We start from the raw sequence: 25,836 nt of genomic DNA, 5'->3' as shown, positions 1-25,836 counted from the left end.
GGCTAGACCCTTTAGAAAGATCAGAGCAAACATATTCTGCTTTAAAATAAAAAAAATCTTGATTGTAGATCAGGCACCAAAACTTCACCTCCTCCTTGCACCGCAGGCAAAGACTGGGGGTTATGAGTAAGGGAAGTGACATATATAGCAGCTTTGCTGTGGTGCTCTTTGCCTCCTCCTGCTGGCCAGGAGTGATATTCCCACTAGTAATTGATGATTCCGTGGACTCACTATATCTTAGGAAAGAAATTATGTTAGCTGATTCTTACTGCTGCATTTAGCGAATTAATGCAGAGTGTGCAAAAAGGGCAGATCTGGTATTATAAAAGGGAAAAGACTAGGGTTCAGGTAAACATAGGGGCTCAGCTTAGGCTGACCCCCTCTTTCCACTATCTTAAAGGGGGAGGTGTCATGATACACTCATGAAAATACAACGTTTCACCAGCACTTCTTATGGTATAATATTATTTAAGACACATTAAAAGGAGCAACGTTTCTGGGATTTAACCCCTTAGTCATGCTATCTGTTACATGCAATTAGTTCATCACTTTTAAACACTTCTTATTCGCGCCAAACCCTTCCTTGGGAGGTGCCTTAGCCCCATCTAGTGGCTGTTTATTTTCATTACACTTTGTAAAATTTACCATGACTCTGCTATGTAACCAATTAAAACAATGTATCACCATCAGGGGCGTATTTATGCAGAGGCCAACAAGGCCGGTGCCTAGAGCGGCAGATTTTAGGGGGCGACACTGGCACTATGTTGGCAGCAGGCACGCAGGCATTGGACTCCCCATGACAACAGCAGAGGTACCCGGGCTGTAAGTAACAGTCAATGACTCAAGACAGATGAGATCATGACGTGACCGCAGTGAGACCAGACGACGTTGACTACACACGCAGCTGAGCAGACAGAGCCTTAGACTAGAGAGTAACAGAGGACTGGTCGGTTTGCAGACACAGACAGACGGTCATGTCTTGGTGATTAGACTTGCTTTTAAAAGTGTTTTTGTATTAGTTGCTTTATTTTGCAGATACTAGTGCTTATTTCAGTACACAACCTGTATCCATAGCCATAGACAGCCTGATATAACTTGTTCATCACAGGAGGTAAAATATATCAAGTCACGCAGAGATAGAACAGAACACTAGCTTGTTTCAATACCATAACTGATGGGCTGTATTTACTCAAAGGGTTAAACATTTCTCATGCTTTTTTTTTCTTTACAAGTGCTCTTGAGAGTATATTTTGAAGTGAGCGTTCCCTTCATTATTATTAATACAAAACATGATTCTGCTATCAAAGCTCTATAAACCATATTCACAATTTTCACCTTAGCTGGTATAATGATTTTGTTATTTTTGTATTATTTTATTTTAAAAGTGTACTCTGTAGAGGTGAAGGTCTTTCTACTGATTGCCAGTGAATAATTTTGACTTTATTGTATAGCAACGTTAATTTCAAGAGTACCCATCCACTGACTATAAAATCATAGATAAAGAAATAACAAAAACAATCCTTACCCCAACAAAGCATTGTGTCAGCTTCACTAATTCTCAGCAGAGTGTTAAGGTGTAATATGTTGTGTTTGCCTGAGTGAATGAAAAACACTTGCTTGCACTATTCAAACAATACGTTAATCCACTTGAAGCTTGGGGTAGTAATCAACTACACTGTCACACATACACACACACACACACATATATATATATATATATATATATATATATATATATATATATATATATATATATATATATATATATATATATATATTTTTATGCACACATACAAGTAGTTACTTTACTTATTACAGAGCATTGTACATACTATAAGTAACAGGGAAATGGGTGTAAATGGGTGTACAGCAGCAAAAAAAAAAAAAAAAAGAAAGTCACAACTCCCCTAACCAAAAAATGATATGGCCAAAAATGACCTAAATCCGGTGGGTGGGTGGGGGGGCAGCAGGATTCTATGTGCCTAGGGCAGCACAAAACCTAAATACGCCCCTGATCACCATATATGTCAGTCTGGCAGTATGACAGCCTTCCTCTTGTAACACTAAATTGTTGCGGACTTATGCTTATTTTATAACTCTTATTTACATTTTTTATATATATACTATTTATACAGAGATTATTACTTTATTTACTATGATACCAATAAATTATGTAATGCCAAGTTGTTATTTGTTTAATGAAAACAAGAGAGATCAAAGTCTCGATTTAACCCCTTGGGAGATAATGTATCCATGTGGTATATCCACCACATTTCCCTCTGTTTTAGCAGTTTCTCTCTGTCTACTCCATTCCTTTGTATCTTAATTTGTTCAATAACTTGCCAACGGAGCTGGCTAATGTTATGACCCTGTTCTATGAAATGTTTTGATAAAGGGGCTTCTAAATTGTTGCGCCTGATGTTAGAGCGATGTTGGCTCATGCGCTCTCTTGCCTTTTGTGTGGTTTCCCCCAGATAGAATAAAGAACACGGTCATTTAATGAGGTATATGATGTATGTGCTCTCACATGTATAGAATCCCTCTATATTATATTTCCTGCCACTATGGGGATGGTGAAAGTGTGGACATTTTATAATAGAGCTACAGCTCATACACCCCAGACATGGGTAGCTTCCATTTGTTTTGCTACCAATGTATGTTTGTTTATTATTCTTGCTGGGGCCTACGTCTGTCCTCACTAGATGGTCACGTATATTTTTTACTTGCCTGAAGGCCATAAGAGGAGGTTCCTGTAGTAGTTTAATTTGAGGATTGCAATTTTTCAATACATGCCAGTTTTTTCTAATTATTCGTGTAACCTTATCACTGTATGGGCCATACTGTGACACAAAGACTATCCTGTCTTTATTGTTTGCTTTATACTCCTTATTCTCAGGGGTCTGGATTTCTTCCATTTTTTTTTATCTATAAGACTAGAAGGGTATCCCCTCTCAAGGAATTTGTCTTTCATGTCTTTAAATCTTAAGGATCTATCTGAGTCCTCACTAACAATTCTCTGAACACGGAGTAGCTGGCTTTTTGGAAGTGAATCAATTAACCTTTTAGGGTGAAAACTATCAAATTTTAGCAGTGTGTTCCTATCAGTTTCTTTCGAAAATAAATCAAATTTTAACCCATTTATTCCTTTAATTACTCTTGTATCCAAAAAATTAACGGACTCTTCACTGTGTGTAACTGTAAACTGTAAATCTCTTACCTCAGAGTTGAGCTCTATCACAAAGCTTTCCAGGGTTCCAACTCTGCCCCACCACACGCCAAACACGTCGTCTATGTAACGCCACCAGACTGCTCCATAGCGTTTGAATAGATGATTCTCATAGACCCTTTTCTCTTCAAATTCGTTCATATACAGGTTGGCGTATGCTGGGGCAACGTTGGAACCCATGGCGGTGTCCTTGACTTGGACGAACCATTCATCCTGAAAAAGGAAGTAGTTCCAATATAAGACAAGGCATAGCAATTTTTCAACAAAAAGGGACTGCTCCACTGTGTACCTACCACTCACCATGAGTGTTTTTCTTATAATCGCCACACCTGTGTCATGCTTTATAGAGGTGTATAGGCTTTTTATGTCCATGGTGAATAGTAGGTACCTCTCAGTGGGCAGTTCCAGCAGTTTAGATTTCTCCAAAAAGTGACCCGTATCCTTCAGGTAACTGGCCATTTTTGTGACCTCAGGTTGCAACAGTCTATCAAGGAACTTGGAAATGTTAGTAAAGACAGACTCAACACTAGAGACTATGGGTCTCCCCGGGGGTTCGGGAAGGTTCTTGTGGACTTTGGGAACAGTATAAAAGATTGGCGTTCTTGGTTTTTCAACATACAAAAAATCAGCTAGCTTTTTATCTATAACCCCATACCTAATAAATTGGTCAAGTATATATCTGACCTCTTTCTGTATCTTGTGTAGTGGGTTTGAACTGATCTTTTTATAAGTCAAAGGATCTTCTAGCTGTGTCTTAATCTCATTAATATAATACCTTTTGTCCATTACTATGGTTGCTCCCCCTTGTCCGCACCTTTAAGGATTATATCGTTGTTATTTCTTAATGATTTAAGTGCCAAATTTATAATCATCCTCATCTCGTTGGAATTTTGTTCTTTTAACTTCTTTTATGGTGTTCTGTTCAGCCAGGATTTTTTCGCCAATCTTCTTATCCAAGTTGATCATTTCCTCTGGGGTGAGTGTGGTGAGTAGCTCCGCTCTTTGTTTTTTTGTTATATCGGTTTGCAATTCTATTTCTTTAAGCAAGGCTTCTACCATACAGACCATCAGGTCGTATGAACACTTGTTCAAAATTGCTTCGAACCTATCGCAGTACTCCTTGTTCTCTTTTAACAAGGTCGGGCAGGTACTCATTCTAAGCCCATGGGGAATCCGTCTCACCCTATAATATTCCGCCAAAGTGGTAGCATGTAAATCCCACTTCATAAGTTTTGTTTTTAAAACTTCATACTCCTTCCCCACGGATACCGAAGGGACTGTTCTGAGGAAATCTCTAGAGCCTCTCGTTAATGATGTAATATGAGCCACATCTAAATCACTATAAGCAAATGTCTTACTGCCATCAGACCCGGTGATCTGGTCTTTTTCTCCTTGCATATCCATTTTCAGTGTGCTCGTTTCCTGCAGTAGAAAGTCAATGTACAATGTAGATGAAAACAGCACCACTGAATGAGTGCCTGGTGTATAGGGTTAACGGCAGTAGCCCTTCAATATACCATGAAAATACAATGTTTCACCAGCACTTCTTATGGTATAATATTATCTTTATTTAAGACACATTAAAAGTAGCGACGTTTCGGGGATTTAACCCCTTAGTCATGCTATCTGTTACATGCAATTAGTTCATCACTTTTAAACACTTTCTTATTCACGCCAAACCCTTCCTTGGGAGGTGCCTTAGCACCATCTAGTGGCTGTTTATTTTCATTACACTTTGTAAAATTTACCATGACTCTGCTATGTAACCAATTAAAACAATGTACCACCATATATGTCAGTCTGGCAGTATGACAGCCTTCCTCTTGTAACACTAAATTGTTGCGGACTTATGCTTATTTTATAACTCTTATTTACAAACTGCTACTACAGTTTACCCTATACACCGGGCACTCATTCAGTGGTGCTGTTTTCATCTACATTGTACATGATACACTCATGAGGAGTAGTTACCTGGATTAGCCTCCCAGCAGAGGTGGTATGTCTCAGCATTGCCAGGTTAATCTGATCTTTCTTTGTGTAAAATCTGTGTTTGTTCAGGAATGCTGTGTTCTTAAGACCCCTTCTTCTCTTGATACCATGATTTAAAGCCTGGCTATGAGTGGCTGAATAATTGTTAATTAACACAAGGGCGGTGGTATTAACAAGACAAAGGGAGTCTGAGTTATAATTGAATGTAACAGAAAAATTATTCAGAACTTGCCTGGGACAAGAAGCAGTAACAACCAAAGTAGGTTCTCACACAGACCTACTGAATGCTTGATGATAAGTATAGGTTTTGTGTTTTATTGTGTCCAAATTTATTTTAAAGAACTGTATCTCTGCATGTATTCTTTATTTTTGTATATCTTCAGTTTTTTTTTATAATTTGGCACTGTGTAACCTGTATTTATCTTTTGTTAGTAAACATATAGAAAATCTCATTCTGTCTTTGGGCTCTAATATCTGAACTCATACTCTGAGTAGACAAGGTTAAAGGCATGTTTATTGTTAATTGTGTGAGTTATTGGGTTTCCAAGACACCCTTATTCAAAATGCTTAGTGGTGGTAGCAATTGTTAAAACTGGGGTGGGGTAGGCAGGATTTAGGGGTTAATTTGGTGTCCCTTTAGGTAGTTTGTAGGGATAAAGGTTTAAGGGAACCAGTGGCTGCATGCTATTAACCCATTCATGCCCACACCCTCCCCATAGTGACGGCTGGGTGGAAAGGCTTAATTGTCACATTAACATACATAGATATTTATTGTATTTATTGTGGTGTAAAAATGTTTAATTCAGCTGAAGCAGTGGTTTGTGCAAAAAAAAAATGATTAAGGCACATTATACATCATCATCCTGAGAATGCTTCACTATCTTAGTCCTTAAAGGGACAGTTTACCCTACATTTTTCTCCCCTTTAATGTATTTTTAATTATTTATTTTACCTGCTGGAATGTATTAAATTGTTTACAAATAGCTTATTTTACTTTATTTCAGCAATTGAAATAGCTGCATTTGCCTGCTTTATCCCTACCTATACTGAACATTTCTATACTTAAAAGGGACATGATGCACTGATTTTTTTTGTAGCTAAATATTTAATTTATGCTGTGTTTAAATAGTTAAATTGTTTTTTAGAAAGCTAAAAAATTTAAATTTTAAATAAAATCTTGCAGTTTTTAATCGATTCTTACCAAGCCCTATATAACTCAATGTATACGTTCATCTACAATATTCCCAGCTCGCTTCCTCTCGCTGATCTGAAGTGCGCAGTCATAGGATTCCCTGTGACATCACCACGATTGTGACAAGTGCAATAAAAAGCAGGGCCGCATTTTGCCGCCGGGTTACCAGGAATATTCCTGGTGGGCCGGACTAGGCCGGCAGCTGCACAGAGTGACATGGACACTGCAGTCTGGAGATCAACAACAGTTGAGCAAAGGCAGCACCCGCGCCGCAACACAGACAGTACCCAGTCTAGCCGCTGGGAGAGCTGCTCCCGTTTCCTGGTTGAGCTCTCAGGCTTCATTGTCAGTCCGGACTCTTCCGGTTCCTGTGAGTTTTACTAAGTGTCACGGACGGACTGTGAGTCCGACATTCACCTGGAGTGACTGTGAGCGGACCGTGACTGGGACTCCCCTGGTGTTGATGACTCACAACGTGGGGGCACAGACAGCGAGCTATTTCTGGTGGTGCGGAATTGATATCCGTGAAGCGTCCGGCGTGGGTAAACTGCAACTGGCGATCCGGGGCATGCTGTAATGCAAGTGACTGTAAGATGTGTGATGTTGAGATGTATGTAGAGGCAACTGGGAAGATTGAGGCACCATGTATACGCCAGCAGACCACAAGAATGTTTTAATTTGTTATGCACATAGGGACTGTACCCCTTTTTTTGGGGGTGGAGAGGAGGGAGTTTTTATTATGATATACTGTAGATTAGTGTTTTATTCCTAAAAGTGGTTATATTTAAATGGTTTAGTTGACAAAAAAGTGAAATACTATGTGATTGACAATGCTACTGCTCTATATGTTACTGACAGGGACTGTGTCAGGAAGGAAGGTGTTAATTACTAATTACTAACTGTGCAGTTATAACAAATATGTATGAGACCAACGGAAATTAAATATAAAATATATGAGGGTGTAGGAGTTTTTTGTGTCTATAGCATTACTGAATCTAAACACAGCACTGCAATTTTAGCATCCAAGTAGTATAAAGTGTCTGTGTGTGTTAAGAAGTGTATTTGCGTGGAATTCAGGTACATCGGCCAAAGAGAGTGCTTCTTTATACTGGCAGACACAGCAAAGTATTATCTATTCTTTTTTAATAAGCATAGTTGGCAGGGCTGTAGGGAGGTGGCTGTAGGGGGCGTGACTGGGCTTGAGGGGGCGGGGCTAGGCCGGTCTATACAAATTGATTTCCCAGTCCGGCCCTGATAAAAAGCTTGTTCAGACTAGAGCTGTCAGATGGAGCTGAATTTCTACAAAGTATTGGAGTTTGCAGAAGTGTAGCTTTTTGTGAAGAAGCTGGAGCAATTACAATTTTTTATTAGGCAATAGAGCAGTGTTTGGGGGGGGGTAGAGGTAACAGTGCTTGGGGGGCAAACTAATGCCTTCTCTAGAATGTTACACAGTTAATGTTATACGTTATAACTTCTGGCACCAGCAATAGAACATTAGAAAGAATTAGAATATTAGAGAATCTGGTACGGCACTATCACATCACACACCATTGGTCTGGGTAGTTAGCCATATGATGGCTATAGTGTACCTGCTGCAAAACAAAAATCATAACAGCTGTAATCCTCACAGCCTGCTACTGAGACAATGGCAGCTCCGTAGCAGGCTGTCAGGATTTTAGCTTTCACGGTACAAAGTCTCTATCGTGTGCACGCTCCCAGGAACCATTCTCTGTGATAGCACATACATCCAGGCTGTTGCTGTTGTGCACAGTGGATTTGCATATGGCCTACGATTAGAGGGTGGGCATGCTAGCCTGAAGCACAGCTCAGCCTTTTCCTTGGGTAGTGCCAGCACTATCGAGAGTTATCGCAGGAGCAGGTAAATATAAAGGTAAAATTTACTAAATGTACTATTTGTAAATGTTACTATATATGTCTCCTCTCTTTAATTAGTACATTTAGTATTGGTATATAGACTTGTTATAGCTATGTACACTGGCCCTTATAGGTATAGGCTAAAGAAAAGCTGTGCAAACCAAGTATTGAGCTTTGGTTTACAGACAGAGATAATATAAAGAAGCATGTGTGTACAGAAAGTGATAAAATAAGGATTTCTGATTTCCCTGCAACCATTTTGATTGATTGGTTGTGGTTTCAAAGAACAAAAACCAGCTATTTCAAATACATAAATAAAGCTCATGCATTTCTCATACATTTTATATTCTGAAGCTGGTAAACAAGTAATTGAAAACACATTAAAAGGACAGTCCAGAATTGTTATTGTTTAAAAAGATAGATAATCCCTTTATTACCCATTCCCCAGTTTTGCATAATCAACACGTTTATATAATATAGTGTTTACCTCTGTGATTATCTTGTATCTAAGCCTCTGCAGACTGCTCCCTTGATTCAGTTCTTTTGAAAGACTTGCATTTTAGCCAATGGGTGCTGACTCCACGGGAGTGAGCGCAATGTTACCTATATGGCACACATCAACTAGCGTCGTCTAACTGTGAAAAACTGTCAAAATGCACTGAGATCAAGGGCTAAGAAATTAGCATATGAGCCTACCTTGGTTTAGCTTTCAACAAAGAATTCCAAGAGAATAAAGAAAATTTGATGATAAAAGTAAATTGGAAAGTTGTTTGCATGCCCTATCTGAATCATGAAAGTTTAATTTTGAGTAGACTGTCCCTTTAAGGCAAAAACACATTTACATTACACTGTCCCTTTAAGTAAGACAGAACAATAATTAACAATATGTAATAATAAAGTGCATCTTATTTCTATTTTATAAAAACAATATTTTACATTGGCATGCCTATATATATATATCAATAGTTTAGTTTTAAAACTTTCTTCCAACTTCTCCAAGAATCCACTCTATACCATCGAGAAGTCCTGCCAGCGTTGATGCTTCTGTATTTTGTACCTGGAGAAATATAGCATAATAATTTAATTTGTTTAACAAAAACAAATAGATGAACACATCTAGCCTGCATAAAATTGTCTTGCTTTTTCTTTGTTACATTATATTTGTGATATATTATTTAATTTTGGGACATCTGTAAATAATGATATATGCAGATGACACCAAATTTATAGTACAGTCAGAAGCCTAAAGCCTGTAATCCAAATTCTAATTATCTAGGACGCATTGCTTGACCATGTCAAAGACAAAGAGTGATAGAAAACAAAATTTATGCTTACCCTATAAATTAATTTATTTCATGGTTGTGTGATTCAACTCCTGGCCACTAGGAGGAGGCAAAGATTCCCAAAACTTTCAAGTGCATCCCTCCCACCTCACTAGTATGCCAATTGTATGTATAGCTAAGCAAGGAAAAATAGCAAAGAAAAAATAGGAAAGGACAAAGCAAGGCAAACAGAGGTGCAAAAATATAGCTGGTTTTAGAATTTAAATATTAAGAAAATTGGACAGGGCTTGTGGACTCTCACCACTATGAAAGAAATTAATTTATCGCACAAGCATAGATTTTGTTTTCTTTCACAAGGAGGTGAGAGTCCATGATTCATTATGCATGGGAACTAATACCCAAGCTGTGGAGGCCACAAATAATGTTGAGCGTAACAACATGTTTTGAAAGGGCAGGCACCTATTTTCTAGACACTGCTGCTTACCAAAGGCTGCTTCAGAAGAAACAAAAACATAAAAATGGTAGAATTTAGTAAAAGTATGTAGGGATGACCATGTTGCTGCCTTGCCAATTTGTTCAACATAAGCCTCATTATTTAAAGCACAGGAAGTGGAAACTGATCTGATAGAGTGGGCTGTAATGCGCTTTTGGGGAGACTTACCTGCCTCCAAGTAAGCCTTGTGAATCTGGAGTTTTAGCAAAGAAGTTAAAGTAACAGCTGAGGCCCTCTGGCCTTTGAGTGGACCCGAGAAATGAATGAACTGATTAGAGTATTGTCTAAAATCCTTCGTAGCCTGCAGGTACAATTTTAAAGCTCTAACTACATCCAAATTATGAAGTCTTTCTTTTTAATTTTAATGATTAGGACAAGGTGAAGAAACAATTTCTTGAATGATATTATCAGAAGATACAACTTTTGGTAAGAAATCAAATTTTGGCCTTAAAACCACCTTCTTATGGTGAAAAATAAGATAAGGAGGGTCACAGGAAAGAGCTGATAACTCAGAAACAATGCCTTCCAAGAAAGAGACTTAATGTCTAGAGAATGCATTGTTACAAAGGGTAACACTTGCAAAATTCTAATAACCAAATTTAGATTCCATGCAGGAGAGATTGTCTTAATTACTGGTCTAATCCCAACTACCGCCTGAGCAAAACTCTGAATGTCAGGAAGTTTTGCCATCTGTTTATGGTATAACAGGCAGAGCTGGAATTTGAAAGAGCTTTCAGATAAACTGTTATTCCTGTCCTACTGCAAAAACTGAAGAAGCCTAGAAATCCTAAAAAAAAATACCAATTAAAGCCTTTCTTTTCACACCAGAACAGAAACTTTCCAAATGGTATGATATAATTTTTCTAGTAACAGGCTTTCTAGCCTGACTTAAGGTTTCTACAACCTTGTCTGAAAAGCCTCTCTGTTTCAGAATAAGGCATCAATTCCCAAGCCTTCAAGTTGAGAGACTTGAGATCTTGATGATAGAAAGGTCTGAGATATAACCCTGGGCAGAAGAACTGTTAGAGGAAATATGTAAGCAAGTTGAAATTATCAGGGAGCTGCTAGAGCATCTACCGACTCCGCTTAAGGCTCTCTGGATCTTGCAAAATAACTGGAAAGTTTGTTGTTCAGACGAGAAGCCATTGAGGCCTATTTATCAAGCCATCAACCGCAAATACGCTGGAATTCTGCAGCGTAATTATGGCGAGCTTGATTTGCCTCATTTATCAAAGCCTACAGACCGGCAAAACTTGAAATCTGTGACGTAACATACGATCCGCCGGTCTCAGTCCGACACAGATCGATGCTTACGTCATTGCAGATGTTCCGAATGCAAATTCAGCACTATCTGACTACTTTTGCTAGTTATCAAATATCTACCAGGTACGCTCGCCACTATTCTGGCCCAGCGTACCTGCTTTTCAATCCCCCGCCCTGGAGGCGGCGGATGCCATAGGAATCAATGGGAGCCTGAAAGCAGCGAAAGCTTATGTTCGCTGCTGCCCGATATCCCATTGGTTCCTATGGGAGAATAAAAGTTATGTTTACACCTAACACCCTAACATAAGCCCCGAGTCTAAACACCCCTAATCTGCCGCCCCCTACATTATACTTATTAACCCCTAATCTGCCGCCCCGCCACTGCCGCCACCTACATAAAAGTATTAACCCCTATCCCGCCACTCCCGGAGCCCACCGCAACTAAATAAAGTTATTAACCCCTAAACCCCTGGCCTCCCACATCAGTACCACTTACTAAACCTATTAACCCCATAAACCGCCAGCCCCCCACATCGCCATAAGCTAAATTAACCTATTAACCCCTTAACTTTACATCAAATATTATTTCATCCCTATCTTATAATAAATTTAAACTTACCTTTATATTTAAATAAATAAATATAATTACCTACCCTAACTGTTATACTAAGATTACATTAAACTATATTAAACAATTAATCTACCCTAACTATTAGACTAAAATTACAATAAACTATATTAAACTAATAATTAACCTACCCTGTTATACTAAAATTACATTAAACTACAAATTAAATTAACTATATTACATATTTAAAAACCTAACCCTACTCAAATAGTTTTTTGTAACAGTAATTTTTAATAGTAGAATAAAATTAACAACTAAGTTACAAAAAAATAAACACTAAGTTACACAAAATAAAAAATTATTTATCAAATATTTAAACTAGTTACACCTAATCTAAGAGCCCTATGAAAATAAAAAAGCCCCCCCCCCCCCAAATAAAAAAAAAAAACCCTAGCCTACAATAAACTACCAATGGCCCTTAAAAGGGCCTTTTGCGGGGCATTGCCCCAATAAAATCAGCTATTTTACCTGTAAAAAAAAAATACAAACACCCCAAACAGTAAAATCCACCACCCACACAACAAACCCCCCAAATAAAACCCTAATCTAAAAAACCTAAGCTCCCCATTGCCCTGAAAAGGGCATTTAGCTCTTTTTCCTTGCCCAAACCCTAATCTAAAAATAAAACCCACCCAATAAACCCTTAAAAAAACCTAACACTAACCCCTGAAGATCCACTTACAGTTTCTGAAGACCCGACATCTATCCTCAACGAAGCGGCAGAAGTCATCAGCAAAGCCGGCAGAAGTCTTCATCCAACTGGGCAGAAGTCTTTATCCAGACGGCATCTTCTATCTTCATCCATCCGGCGCAAAGCAGCTCCATCTTCAAGACATCCGGCGCGGAGCATCCTCTTCTTTCTACGTCTTCTTCCAAATTAAATTTCCCTTTAAATGACATCATCCAAGATGGCGTCCCTTAGATTCCGATTGGCTGATAGATTTCTATCAGCCAATCGGAATTAAGGTTGAAAACATCCTATTGGCTGTTGCAATCAGCCAATAGGATTGAGCTTTCACCCTATTGGCTGATCCAATCATGGATGAAGATAGAAGATGCAGTCTGGATGAAGACTTCTGCCCGGTTGGATTAAGACTTCTGCCGGCTTCGCCTAGGACTTCTGCCACTTCGTTGAGAATGGATGTCAGGTCTTCAGAAACTGTAAGTGGATTTTCGGGGGTGAGTGTTAGGTTTTTTTAAGGGTTTATTGGGTGGGTTTTATTTTTAGATTAGAGTTTGGGCAAGGAAAAAGAGCTAAATGCCCTTTTAAGGGCAATGCCCATACAAATGCCCTTTTCAGGGCAATGGGGAGCTTAGGTTTTTTAGATTAGGTTTTTATTTGGGGGGTTGGTTGTGTGGGTGGTGGGTTTTACTGTTGGGGGGGTATTTGTATTTTTTTTTTACAGGTAAAAGAGCTTATTTCTTTGGGGCAATGCCCCGCAAAAGGCCCTTTTAAGGGCCATTGGCAGTTTATTGTAGACTAGGGGGGGGGTATTTTGGGGGGGCTTTTTTATTTTCATAGGGCTCTTAGATTAGGTGTAATTAGTTTAAATATGATAAAAAAAAAATTGTGTAACTTAGTTGTTACTTTTTTGTAACTTTGTAATTTTTAATAGTAGATTTAAATTATTTGAGTAGGGTTAGTTTTTAACTATATAATATATTTTATTTTATTTGTAGTTTAATGCAATTTTAGTATAACAGTTAGGGTAGATTAATTAATAGTTTAATATAGTTTAATGCAATTTTAGTATAATAGTTAGGGTAGGTTAATTATTAGTTTAATGTAGTTTATTGTAAGTTTAGTATAATAGTTAGGGTAGGTTAATTATTAGTTTAATGTAGTTTATTGTAATTTTAGTATACCAGTTAGGGTAGATTAATTATTAGTTTAATATAGTTTAATTTAAATCTAAAGGTAAGTTTTAATTTATTATAAGATAGGGATGAGTTAATATTTAATATAAAGTTAGCGGGTTGTTAGGTTTAAGGGTTAATTGGTTAATTTAGTTTATGGCGATGTGGGGGGCTGGCAGGTTTAGTAAGTGGTAGTGATGTGGGAGGCCAGGGGTTTAGGGGTTAATACATTTATTTAGTTGCGGTGGGCTCCGGGAGCGGTGGGATAGGGGTTAATAAATTTAGTTAGTTGCAGCAGTGTCGGGGAGCGGCAGAATAGGGGTTAATAAGTTTATTAGAGTTGCGGTGGGCTCCAGGAGTGGCAGGATAGGGGTTAATAACTATTTAGTTGCGGGGGGTCGGGGAGCGGCGGGATAGGGGTTAAACAGTTTAGTATAGTGGCGGTGTTTAGTGACAGTATATAAATAAAGCTGTGAAAAAGCCGAATAGCAGCAAGATCGATGACTGTTAGTTAACAACAGTCCGCTGCTCATCGCCCCGTACTTGGGGGGTCGGGGAGCGGCGGGATAGGGGTTAAACAGTTTAGTATAGTGGCGGTGTTTAGTGACAGTATATAAATAAAGTTGTGAAAAAGCCGAATAGCAGCAAGATCGATGACTGTTAGTAAACAACAGTCCGCTGCTCATCGCCCCGTACTTGGTGCGTGGCTTTTTGAAAGCTTTTTATATAAATATGGAGAGCGTATTCAGGTCCACGGCCACGATGTTAGGCGATGTCAGGCGAGCATATTGGTGCCGTCGAATGCAGCACAGTTGACGGCTTGATAAGTAGGCTGGAAGAAGGGGGGGGGGGGAGAAGGAAAGTGGATAGTTCAGAGCACTCAGTAGTACTAATTAATCCAAGCAAATTAGTGTAAACTAACAGTGAGGCATGGTAGAAACGGTAAATAATTAAAACATAACATTTATTATAAAGTTGCTAAAATATTGGGGAAACACTTGCTAGTGTATGATTATAAAGTTGCTAAAATATTGGGGAAACACTTGCTAGTGTATCTCTGGAAGACCCCATTGTTAACAATGTAATTGAATATTCCTGATGCAGAGACCATAACCTCACATGAAGAGATTGACGACTAAGATAATCTGCTTCCCAATTTGTCCCAACCAGGATATGAGTGAAAATATTGAGCAAAGATTGATTTCTCCCGAGGACAGAATGTGTGACACTTCCTTCATAGCTAGGGAACTGTGTGTTCCCCCTTGGTGATTGATATATGCTACCGCCGTGATAATGTCTGATTAAAAACACAAAAAAGTATCCTCTTTCAGGAGGCTGCAGCACTAAAGAGCCCTGAAAATAGCACTTAGTTCTACAATATTTATTGGTAACCTTGCCTTCTGAGGAGACCAATCTCCTTGTGCTCTCCTGGACCCTTAAACTGCACCCCAACCCAAGAGACACATCCGTAAAGATGATTGCTCAGGTTGGGCAGACAAAGGATGCTCCTTGATAGATTAAATGGCTCTCTATTAACCATGTTAGATAATTCATTATTCTGAGATCCAAATGAATCCTTTGAGAAAGCTGATTGTAGTCCTTGCACCACTGACGTAGCATGCATAACTGAAGCGGTCTCATGTGAAACCGAGCAAATGGAATAGCATCTGTTGCTGCAATCATGAGACCTAGAACTTCCATGCATAAAGCTACAGTAGGATTGGTTGGAGACTGAAGTGACATACATGTCTGTAACTTTGATCTCCTTTGATCTGTCAAGGGAAGCCTCATTGATATAAAGTCTATAATGACCCCAAGAAAATAGACTATGGTTTAAGGAGATAGCGAACTCTTTGAAATATTGATTCTCCAGTCATGATTGCGAAGAAACAACAAAAGATTATTGGTATGAGATGCTGCTAAGATATCATCCAGATAAGGAGCCAACAAAATTATTTGGGCTCATATTACGGACAAGGATGTTCCCAGAACGTTTGTAAAAGCTCTTGGAGCAGTAGCAAGACCAAAAGGGAAGAGCAATAAACTGAAAATGTTTGTCCTGGAGGGCAAAACAAAGGAACTGATGATGATCCTTATGGATAGGGTTATGAAGGTAAGCATCCTTCAAATCCTTTGTGGACATAAACTGCCCCTGTTGAACAAGGGGGGGATAGTTCGGATTGTTTCCATTTTGACGGTAGGAACCCTGAGAAATTTGTTTTGAGTTTTCAAATCAAGAATCAGCCTGAAAATTACCGCTTTCTTAGGAACTTTGAAAAGGTTGGAGTAAAATCCCTGGCCTTGTTCTGGTGTTGGAACTAGAACTATTACTCCCATGAGTTTTAGATCCTTCACACAATGAAAAAAAGCCTTGAGCCTTCACAGGGTTCTTTGGGACATGGGACAGAAGAAACCTTCCTCAGGGAGGCCTTGATCTGAAACCTATTTTGTACCCTTGAGAAACTATTGATAATACCCAAGGATCCTGCACAGACTGAGACCAGGCCTTCTGAAAAAGGCATAATCTGCCCCCTAGCAGAAGAGCATCTCGGTTGGAGGGCCGCACCTTCATGCAAACTTAAAAGCGGAAGAAATCCTTTTTTTTATTATTTTTTTATTTTAAGGTTTAGCCTGGTTCCAGGAAGGATTAGATTTTCAGGAAGAATCCTGTTTTTTGTAAAGGAGGAAGATGACCTTTTATTCCTTTATTGACAAAAGGAATGAAAATGACTAGAAGGTATGTGCTTTACCTTAGACTTCTTGTACTGAGGAAGAAAGACCCCTTTACCTCCATTCACAGTAGAAATTATAGCTTCTAGACCAAATAAAATCTTGCCTTGAAAGTCTTAACCATGTCAGCCAACCAAGATTTGAGCCACAAAGCTCTTCTTGTCAAGACTGATAATGCCATGTTTTTGGCATTGATTATAATAATGTCAACAATAGCATTACAGGTGAAAGCATTTGCTGACCTAAGAAGTTTCAAGCAACGTTGAAAATCTTCATCGGGAGTATCATCTGAGATATGTTCAGATAAAACCACACCAAAAAGAGTCGAAGCTGCTGCCACTTAAGAAATACCAATAGCTGGTTTAAACAAGTAACCCGCTTGTAGGAAGGACTTTCAGTTTTTTCTGTTTTCTTTTGAAGTAACTGATACTTACGTCTGAACTTAAGAGATTCAGAATGGGGAAATCAGCAGAAATAAAGTTTGTCAGAGACTCTCTTGCCCTTACTTGGGGGAGGCATGGTCACCAACATCTCAGACACAGTAGAACAAACAAAATCTTTAAATCCAGGAGCAAAATTTCAAGAACTCCCCTGTACAGTTCAGAGGGAGGACATACTCCTTTAGAGGCTAAGACAGAATTAGACTGCATAAGGAGATCCATACATGAGTAATCAGAATTTATTTACAAAAAAATACACTTGCATAAGTGATCATGGGATCTGACCTCTAAAGGATCTAAATTAATGGGGACACTTCCAGTATGCTCCATTATTGTATACAATAAACTATCAGTCAGATACTCAATAAAAAGCAGTAAATATAGGCTCAATAGGAGACAATGACAAACTGAGACTTGCCGGGAATTAAACTGTTAAAGTCTGAAAATAAAGAAGGGGAAAAATAAGGACACCTGTTGATATAATGTATACAGTAAAATTTTGCAATAAATCAAACTAAGGCAAATCTTACCCCTCCTGAGCGACTACGGAGAACACTGCAGAATGTCAGCCTCAGTGTACTGAAGAAAAGGCAGGCATTCTGCGGCTGGAAAAAAATTATTTAACTGTCGTTTAGCCAAAAGCTGATTGTGCAGTGAGTAATACTATAGATACAGTATAAGGAGAGATCTAACCCGATACCAGAGCGCATCATAGTAGCGTGCTTCGGCTTCTCCTCCTAGTTTGTAAGAAGCTAGTGCGCGCTATAAAGTGTGAGAGAAAATGCCTAACCGCGTAATTGACAGCATCGCTTACAAAGCTGACCAGAATATGACCCTTATAAAGAAAACCAAACCATTGAAGTATAGTAAATGCTCCGTTTCTAAATAAAGCAGTGTCTGTAAGAATAGCACAGCTTCAGCTTGGAGAATATGGAAACCATATGAGCCAACGAAATTATAGTCTTTAACTGAGAACAATAATAATTTTAAGCAAAAATGAAATATGTTAATTCAAAATAAAGAGTGCACACAGAGGTCCTTACTGTTCCCTAATAGTCTCCAGTAACACATAGACAATAATGACACATAAGGTTGTGTGTTAAAATGTTTGCTATAATTAAGTCTCCTGGCTATGATGTAACATTAAAATGTACCCGGTAATATCCTATGAGCTATGCGAGTACAAAAGAACCATACTTACCTGCCAAGCACCTTGTCCACTGTTGCTTACCAGCTGCAGAAATGACTGCTTCCAGTAGATAGCCTATCCAGTGCGGAGCAAGAAGTGCTCTTGAAAGTTTTGGGAATCTTTACGTCTTCCTAGTGGCCTGGAGTTGAATCCCATGCATAATATATTGTGGACTTTCACCACCTCATGAAAGAAATTTTGTTCATACCATCACAGAGGGAGCATTAACATGGCTTCCAGTAATAACATAATCTTGAAAATGCCATCTTTAAAAAGGGTGACTTAAAATGGCCACCATTGCCAAAAATAAATAAATGGTTATTTACTTGTGTTTATTTATGTTGCTTTTCTAAGTGCCAATTTTGTTATACGTAAAGCCTGGGGAAAGTGCCTGTAGTTGCCAACGGTCACTAGCCCCAAATACTCCCAGGCCATCCCACAACTTGCCTTTAGTATCAGCAGTCTAATACAATAAGTGTTAACTGAAATAAATAAAATAGACTGCACCACCTCTGGGGGGTGACTGTATAAACTGTTACTTCCTGCATCTGCAAATAACAGGTAGCATTGTACTATGAACAATGTAGACAAATAAATGAGCACTATTTTTTGTCCATGGCTAAATGTTTGTGAATCCCCTATTTAATGTAGACATATTAATGACATTTACATATTAACCTCTTATAACTAGAGTAACATTGTATTAAAAGACACTAAACACGGGGGCGGAGTTAACTGCCAAACTGTGTGGACGCACTTTTGCAGAGCTCTCTGCTACGTGAGCACAAATATAGAAATTAAATATATTATCCCTGCCTGATACACCTAAAAAGTGATTGTCGAGGACACTCCTGGGCACAGCAGCAATATCCACGTTTGAAAAGTGGGTAAAATCATATGCTTGAAGGCTACATCAGGATAAAGAGGTTGGTCTGGAGGCCCACGCTACATCCGCAGACAGTGAGCAGCTATCCTCCGGAGGGTCGGGGCTCCGCTCCGGAGGTAATACCCATACACTTGCTGCTTCCACTTCACTAAGGGACAGAGTACAGTCAAGTACCGACCTTCCAACCAAGGCGGTGGATTCGCTTACTGCGGGTGCGACCGCACTGAAAAAGGGACATCCACGTGTCAGGGCCCTATAACACGCATAGATACCGGGGCCTGCAGAATGCTGTGAAGAACGGGACGAAGCAGACACATAACCCTGGGCCACTTCAAGAAATTAAGGCTACTCCCGCCATAGAATCTGTGGGGGAATCAATCAGCTGAAAATACCCGGAGGCCAAAAAATAAAGGCGCGAGTCTCCGCCATCTTTAACTTCACAGCGGGACTTTGACAGATAACCAAGCGGAGACTGTCAATATTGCGGCCAGCATCGGGGGCAACTGAAGATCCTATATATTCTGGTAAGACCTTCTCTCCTATATGATAGGCACTAACATTGCAATACTCTAGCCACACTGGTCGGCTGCCCCATTTGACCTCAGATAACACACAGCGGCTGCATAATAAGACTGTCCTATATTTCCCCATACTTCTTGGGCCCCATATATGTCGCAACTGGCTGTCCTCATAGAAGCTAAAGAGACTCACGCTGCCGCTTCAGCAACTACACAGGGGATTACTCCCTTCTGCTTACAGGAAAAGCAGTTCATACCACAGACTCTCTGAAACTGAAGCTCAAAACACTGTGGCCAAACTAAAATCTAGGCTGCTACACAACTGTGCACGAATATTACAGACCTCAGACATATACACTGAAAGTGGACACTAGATAACCCTGCTAGATTTATATATCTGGAGACCTCCATAATCTCTGTAATATTAATCTCCAATCAGACCCCAAAGGTACAACTGGCAGCATTGGGAAACTGACACAGCAGCTGTTAACACGCTTTTAATATCAGTTATCAAGGTGTCTTTATTCTACAGAGGACTGCTGATTCACTGTGACTGATATATTTTGCATAATCCAAGCTGCTGCGCCAGCTCAGGTGTCTCTGTGACTCCTTACCACAGAGTGTAGTGTTTATTTTCTATGCTTTAACATCCTTTTTTCTTTACAGGACCTTTAGATTATTTGCCTCCTCACTTGGTAAGATAAAGATATAGGTGGCTCATTTAATCTGCTAATACTGAGGTCATAACAGCCTTGATAACTTGATCCCAAATACTTAATTCTATCTCTACTTGGAAAGGAATTGCTGCTGTAGCTTTATCTCACCCCCTATCCACTCTCTCCACTCCTTTCCTGTTGTAGATAATTGCAACAGGTCATACCCACTTTCCTTTTACCGTCATGGCCCAGTGAGGGCAAGGCTCCTTGGAGAGAGTGCATAGTAAAGCTCCTGTTCCACCTATCTCTGCAGAGTGACATATAAGTCATTATAGTGACACTTTCACAGTTGGCACACCTTTTCCCACCAGCAAGTCAACTGTTAAACATGGCTACTTAAATCAAGATTGACATCAGGGGGACTATGTTTCAACCACCCTCAAATTGCTCTCTTTAACGGTTATACTATATCTGAGTGCAACTTTCTCCTAGTTTCTCTGTGACCATACTCAGCTACTTGAAGATCAGATACAGAATATGTCTCAAAACACTAAAAGAAAGCCGAAACTGTCACAACCACCCAGGAAAACAGTGGTGGACCATTTTAAAGGGCATATGGCTGATAAAACCCAGGTATACCGAGATTCCACTCCTATGTTAGACGAAAGTGAGTCTGACAATAGCATGGATTCTCAATCCCCCACTTCTGATGCGGTGTCAGCTTCTATTGTTGATGTACTTACTAAAAGGATGAACCTCCTACAAGACACGTTAACCAAAGAAATTAAAGGTTCCACAGCTGAACTCCGCAGAGAGATCGCATCATTAGGGGAACGGACAGATACCCTGGAGCGTAAGCAAGAAGATCTAACAGTGGACTATGCCCACCTATTAGCTTACTCTCAAAGTCTAGCAACACAGATCTCTGACCTGGAGATAAAATTGGCCGATATGGAAGACAGATCTAGACGGAATAACCTGAGGTTCCGGGGGATATCTGAAGAAATTGGAGCACAAGACTTGGAGTCTTATATTCTGGAATTCTGTAAAATCGTACTACCCTCTTCAGACCTGACAGATTTCCTACTGGACAGAGTCCACAGAGTGGCAAGACCACGATAGGTATCACAAGATAAGCCGAGAGATGTTCTTGCTAGGATACATTTTTTTACCCATAAAGAAAAGATAATGAGGGCATTGGCCAACAAACCCCAGCTACCAGACAAATTCCAACACATTTCGGTTTTCCCAGATATCTCGAGCTACACTCTGCAAAGGAGAAGAACTTTTAGGAATATAACCCAAATTTTGAGAACAGAGAACATAAGATATAGATGGGGCTACCCAACAAAACTGATTGTTGCTAAAGATGGAGAAACACATACCATTATCACCCTCCAAGAAGGCTTCAACCTACTAAAAGAGTGGGGCCTAGTTGCACCAGATCCTCGTGCCAGAAATGAACTCGCAACCTCTAAAACTGGGTCTGACCCACCTGTTCTGACCTCACAGCCTAAAATTCGAGCCGGAGCCCCAGATTTCACTCCCAGACCACAAAGGCCTATTACTTGATTGTTGTTCTCTCTGGTTAATGTTTGTTTACAATATCGAAACTGATATGATAACATTTATTTTGTTAAGTGTATTTGTGCTTAATTTTGTTTCCTTGTACCCTGCCTGGGTGCCTGTTCCGCGCAGGGGATGAGAGAGCTTGGGAACTTTTTTGAGAGACAGTAACTCTGTTCCTAGCTACCCCACCTCTATCTTTTTAACACCCCGATCTTTGCCCCAAAAGTGAGGGGTTGTGGGCATCTCCCCTCCCATGCGTGGTGCAGGTGACAGGTGATCTAACTAATAATTGATAAAATGTGTTCTAAAAAGTTGAATTTAGACATACCTATACTTGGATGTGCAAACAGGGTATGAGTCAGTCCAAGCACACTGAATGTTAAGATATGTTTATAATCCAAACCGTTTGAGTTAATTTTGTTTTTCCTGTAGTTCATACTCCCCCGTAGATAGTCAATCTACTTATACCAGCTGGTGTATTTATAACACCCCCCCCCCATATACGCTAAGTATATTAGTGACATCCCCTCTTAAGGGGACTGGAGAAGTCAGTCTATCTCCTCGGCTACACTTCTCCTTTTGGTGATCCGTTGGATCATCAGATTTGTTTAGACACTTTCTAGTTGTACACAGTTAAAAATTGAACATATTTGTTACAAACTTGTCTCTACAGGTTATCTTCTCCCGCCTATCTCCTCCTTATCTCCTAATTTGACGCCTGTTTCTAAATACGTATACCTTCACCTAACCTTATTCCTACTCTAAGTGATAGGTACAGATCCTTCGGGGACAGACTTCCTGCATTTCCCTTCAACATTGACCTGCTCATGCTGATCTGAAAGTCTGGTGGCCGTGTCTTGGTGTGCAGATCCAGGTGGGGTGAGTTTTCTACCTAATCATTACTTTTCCCTCAACTCTGTTTTCCCCTCCCACCCTCCCTGACCATTAGATCCGCCATGTCAACAATTCCCAGTAACATCTCTTTTGCAACACTAAATGCTAAGGGTCTTAATTCCCAAGACAAAAGAAGTATGCTTACAAACACCATGAAAAATCTTAAAATACAAGTTATTTTTTTACAAGAAACCCATTGGCTAGCATCTTCTCAAGCCCCATACAGGACCTCAGAATATCCCACAGTGATTCTGGCCTCACATACTGAAAAATCTAGAGGTGTAGCGATTGCTATACATAGAACTATTCACTATGAGACTATCTCTGTAGAGGCAGATACCCAAGGGAGATATTTACTACTTACCTGCAAACTCAATGGTATTCTGTTCACCTTGGTGAACATATATGCTCCTAACCAAACACAACCCAAATTTCTGAAAGGAATTTTATCCAAAATTGAGAAATATAAAGTTGGAACCCTAGTCCTGGGAGGAGATTTCAACATGGTGTGGAATCCCCAAATGGACAAAAAGCTTCAGAAGGGGAAAAGCATTGATACATACACTATAACTACAGCCAACAAATTCCGCCAACACATAATCCAACATAACCTATATGATATCTGGAGGGCACTTCATCACAGTGACAGAGATTATACCTACTTTTCTAGACCTCATCACTCCTACTCGAGACTAGACCACTTTTTCTCTGACTCCTGGACTCTAGAGTCACATATCAGGGTTTGTGCATGGTCCGACCATGATATCCTCACTTTCACCCTATCTACTGACCTAGCCAGAACAACCAGGCCTAGTTGAAAATTCCCGAAACAAGCACTCCATGATAAAACCTTTAAGACGTCCCTCAGGAACTCCATTGTTGAGTTCTTGAGACTTAATGAGACCCCAGGTATGCCGTCTCAAACCATTTGGGCTGCCTTGAAAGCATATGTGAGAGGGATTTGCATTAGGAGACAGACGACACTGCGGCGGCAGACAGGCGCACCCTTAGGCATTCTTTTGTCTGAACTACGTCAGACGGAGCTAGACAATAAAAACTCCCCATCAGCCTCCCTATCTGATAAGATTAAACAGCTTAGAGAGCAATTGGCAGACAGAGAGCTGGAGAGAGTGAAAGAATCCTACATTCGATTCAAGAAGTTACTATATTGTCAGGGCAACAAAGCCTCAACGTTACTAGCTCATAAACTGAAGGGTAGGACTGCTGCAGCCAGAATCTTGGCACTCCAACGAGGGGCCACACTGGTCACATCCCCTAAGGATATCGGAGAAACTTTCGCGACCTACTACTCAGACCTATACAATCTCCAACCTTCAATGGTTGAGAAAGAGTCCTCTATTCAGAAGGTGGTTGACTTTCTGCAAAGCCTCAACCTACCTAGTCTATCGGAAGAGGATAAAGAAACACTCAAGGCCCCTTTTTCTATATCGGAAATTAGCCTTGCCATCAAACATACTCAAAACAATAAAGCCCCGGGCCCTGATGGATACCCGGCATCTTTTTATAAACTCTTCAAGGTAGAATTGAGTAAAACCCTCCTTGGAGTCTTCTCAGAAGCTCGAGAGTCGGGGTTGTTCACTAAGGAATATTTGCAAGCAACGATACTACCGATTCCCAAACCTAATAAAGATCCCTCACAATGCAACAGCTATAGACCAATATCATTAATTAATGGAGATGTAAAGCTCTATGCTAAACTCTGGGCTAATCGTCTGAACACCCTACTCCCGGGGGTGATACACAACGATCAAGTTGGGTTCACCTTTGGCAGAGAGGGACCGGACAACACCAGAAAAACACTGGATATCCTCATGGAGGCATCCCGACTAAAGCTACCCATGCTGGCCCTGTCTTTAGACGCAGAAAAAGCGTTTGACAGGGTCAGATGGGACTACTTATGGTGCACGCTTGCCCAATTTGGTATACCAGACGAAGTTATAACAGCAATTCAAGCCCTATATTCCTGCCCAACTGCGGTGGTTAAGGGCCTGGGATTTGCTTCCCCAGAAATACATATTACCAATGGCACCAGACAGGGTTGTCCCCTGTCACCCCTAATTTTCACATTAGCCATTGAACCCTTGGCCCAAGCCATTAGGAACTCAAGTCCAATACATGGTGTAAAATTTGGGAGAGTAACTGCAAAGATAGCGTTATTTGCAGATGACGTTACTCTATTCCTCACAAATCCACTGGGCTCCTTGCCGATGTTGCTAGACCTCCTTTCCAAATTTGGGACGTATAGCTATTACAAGGTCAACGTCACTAAGACGGAGGCCTTACCGCTGGGCATCCCTGCATTTGAATTAGATGTTCTACAAGCCTCATACTCTTTTCAATGGTCACGCACTACCATTCGACATCTTGGGGTACAACTGGGCCCTGACCCAAAAACTGTACTTACCATAAACTATTCGGCTATGATTAAAGAGGTCACTGAACTCACTACTTCCTGGAGCCTCAAGGAATTGTCGTGGCTGGGACGCATCGCCTCCTTTAAAATGACGATTTTACCTAAAATTCTCTATTATTTCCGGTGTATCCCCCTCAATGTACCCAGTGCCCTGATAGATACACTCCAATCTATAGGCCAAAAATACATATGGGGAAAGTCCAGACCTCGAATTGCTGCGAAAATACTCCAGAAAAAATACGAACGGGGAGGAGTAGCTATGCCTAGCATACGTGGATATTATGAGGCAGCCAGACTATCACACATTACAGCATGGGCAGACAAAGGAGAACCTCAGGGATGGAAGAGCATAGAAAATTTTGATCTACCCAGAGGGTTGAACTTGGCAGATTTGCCCTGGATCCCTGACTATCAACTAGACAGGCTGAGAATTAAAAATGTTATTGTCAGAGATAACCTAAAAGTGTGGCGTACTCTTAAAAACCTGCCTGAGGTCGCTCCCCATCCATCCCCTATACACTCAGTACCCGCTTTGCTTGCAGCCTTACCAGATACGCATGTTCAACAATGGAGACATTGGGACCTCAATCTGGTCTCCCAGCTGTACCCCTCAGGTACTTTGGTCACTCCAGACAATATCAAATCAGTCATACAGGACCTTCCAGTATGGGCCATATTTGAGTACTCCAGGCTATATGCCTTTCTGATGTCTTG

The 25,836-nt window shown here is 40.1% G+C and overlaps 1 protein-coding gene across 1 annotated transcript in view; it reads right to left on the bottom strand.

The window, feature by feature from the left end:
- Positions 1–5,978: 5,978 nt before the first annotated feature.
- Positions 5,979–25,836, bottom strand: part of LOC128648522 (F-box only protein 4-like) — a 200,549-nt gene continuing 180,691 nt past the window's right edge. Inside the window, exon 7 of the mRNA XM_053701241.1 lies at positions 5,979–9,339. Coding sequence (XP_053557216.1) covers positions 9,256–9,339 — 84 coding nt within the window. The 3' untranslated portion in view covers positions 5,979–9,255. The remainder of the gene's footprint in view (positions 9,340–25,836) is intronic.

Source organism: Bombina bombina, chromosome 2 (assembly GCF_027579735.1).
Source record: "Bombina bombina isolate aBomBom1 chromosome 2, aBomBom1.pri, whole genome shotgun sequence".
NCBI lineage: Eukaryota > Metazoa > Chordata > Amphibia > Anura > Bombinatoridae > Bombina > Bombina bombina.
Note: the sequence above shows the minus strand (reverse complement) of the source record. Positions and strands in the feature narration are given on the sequence as shown.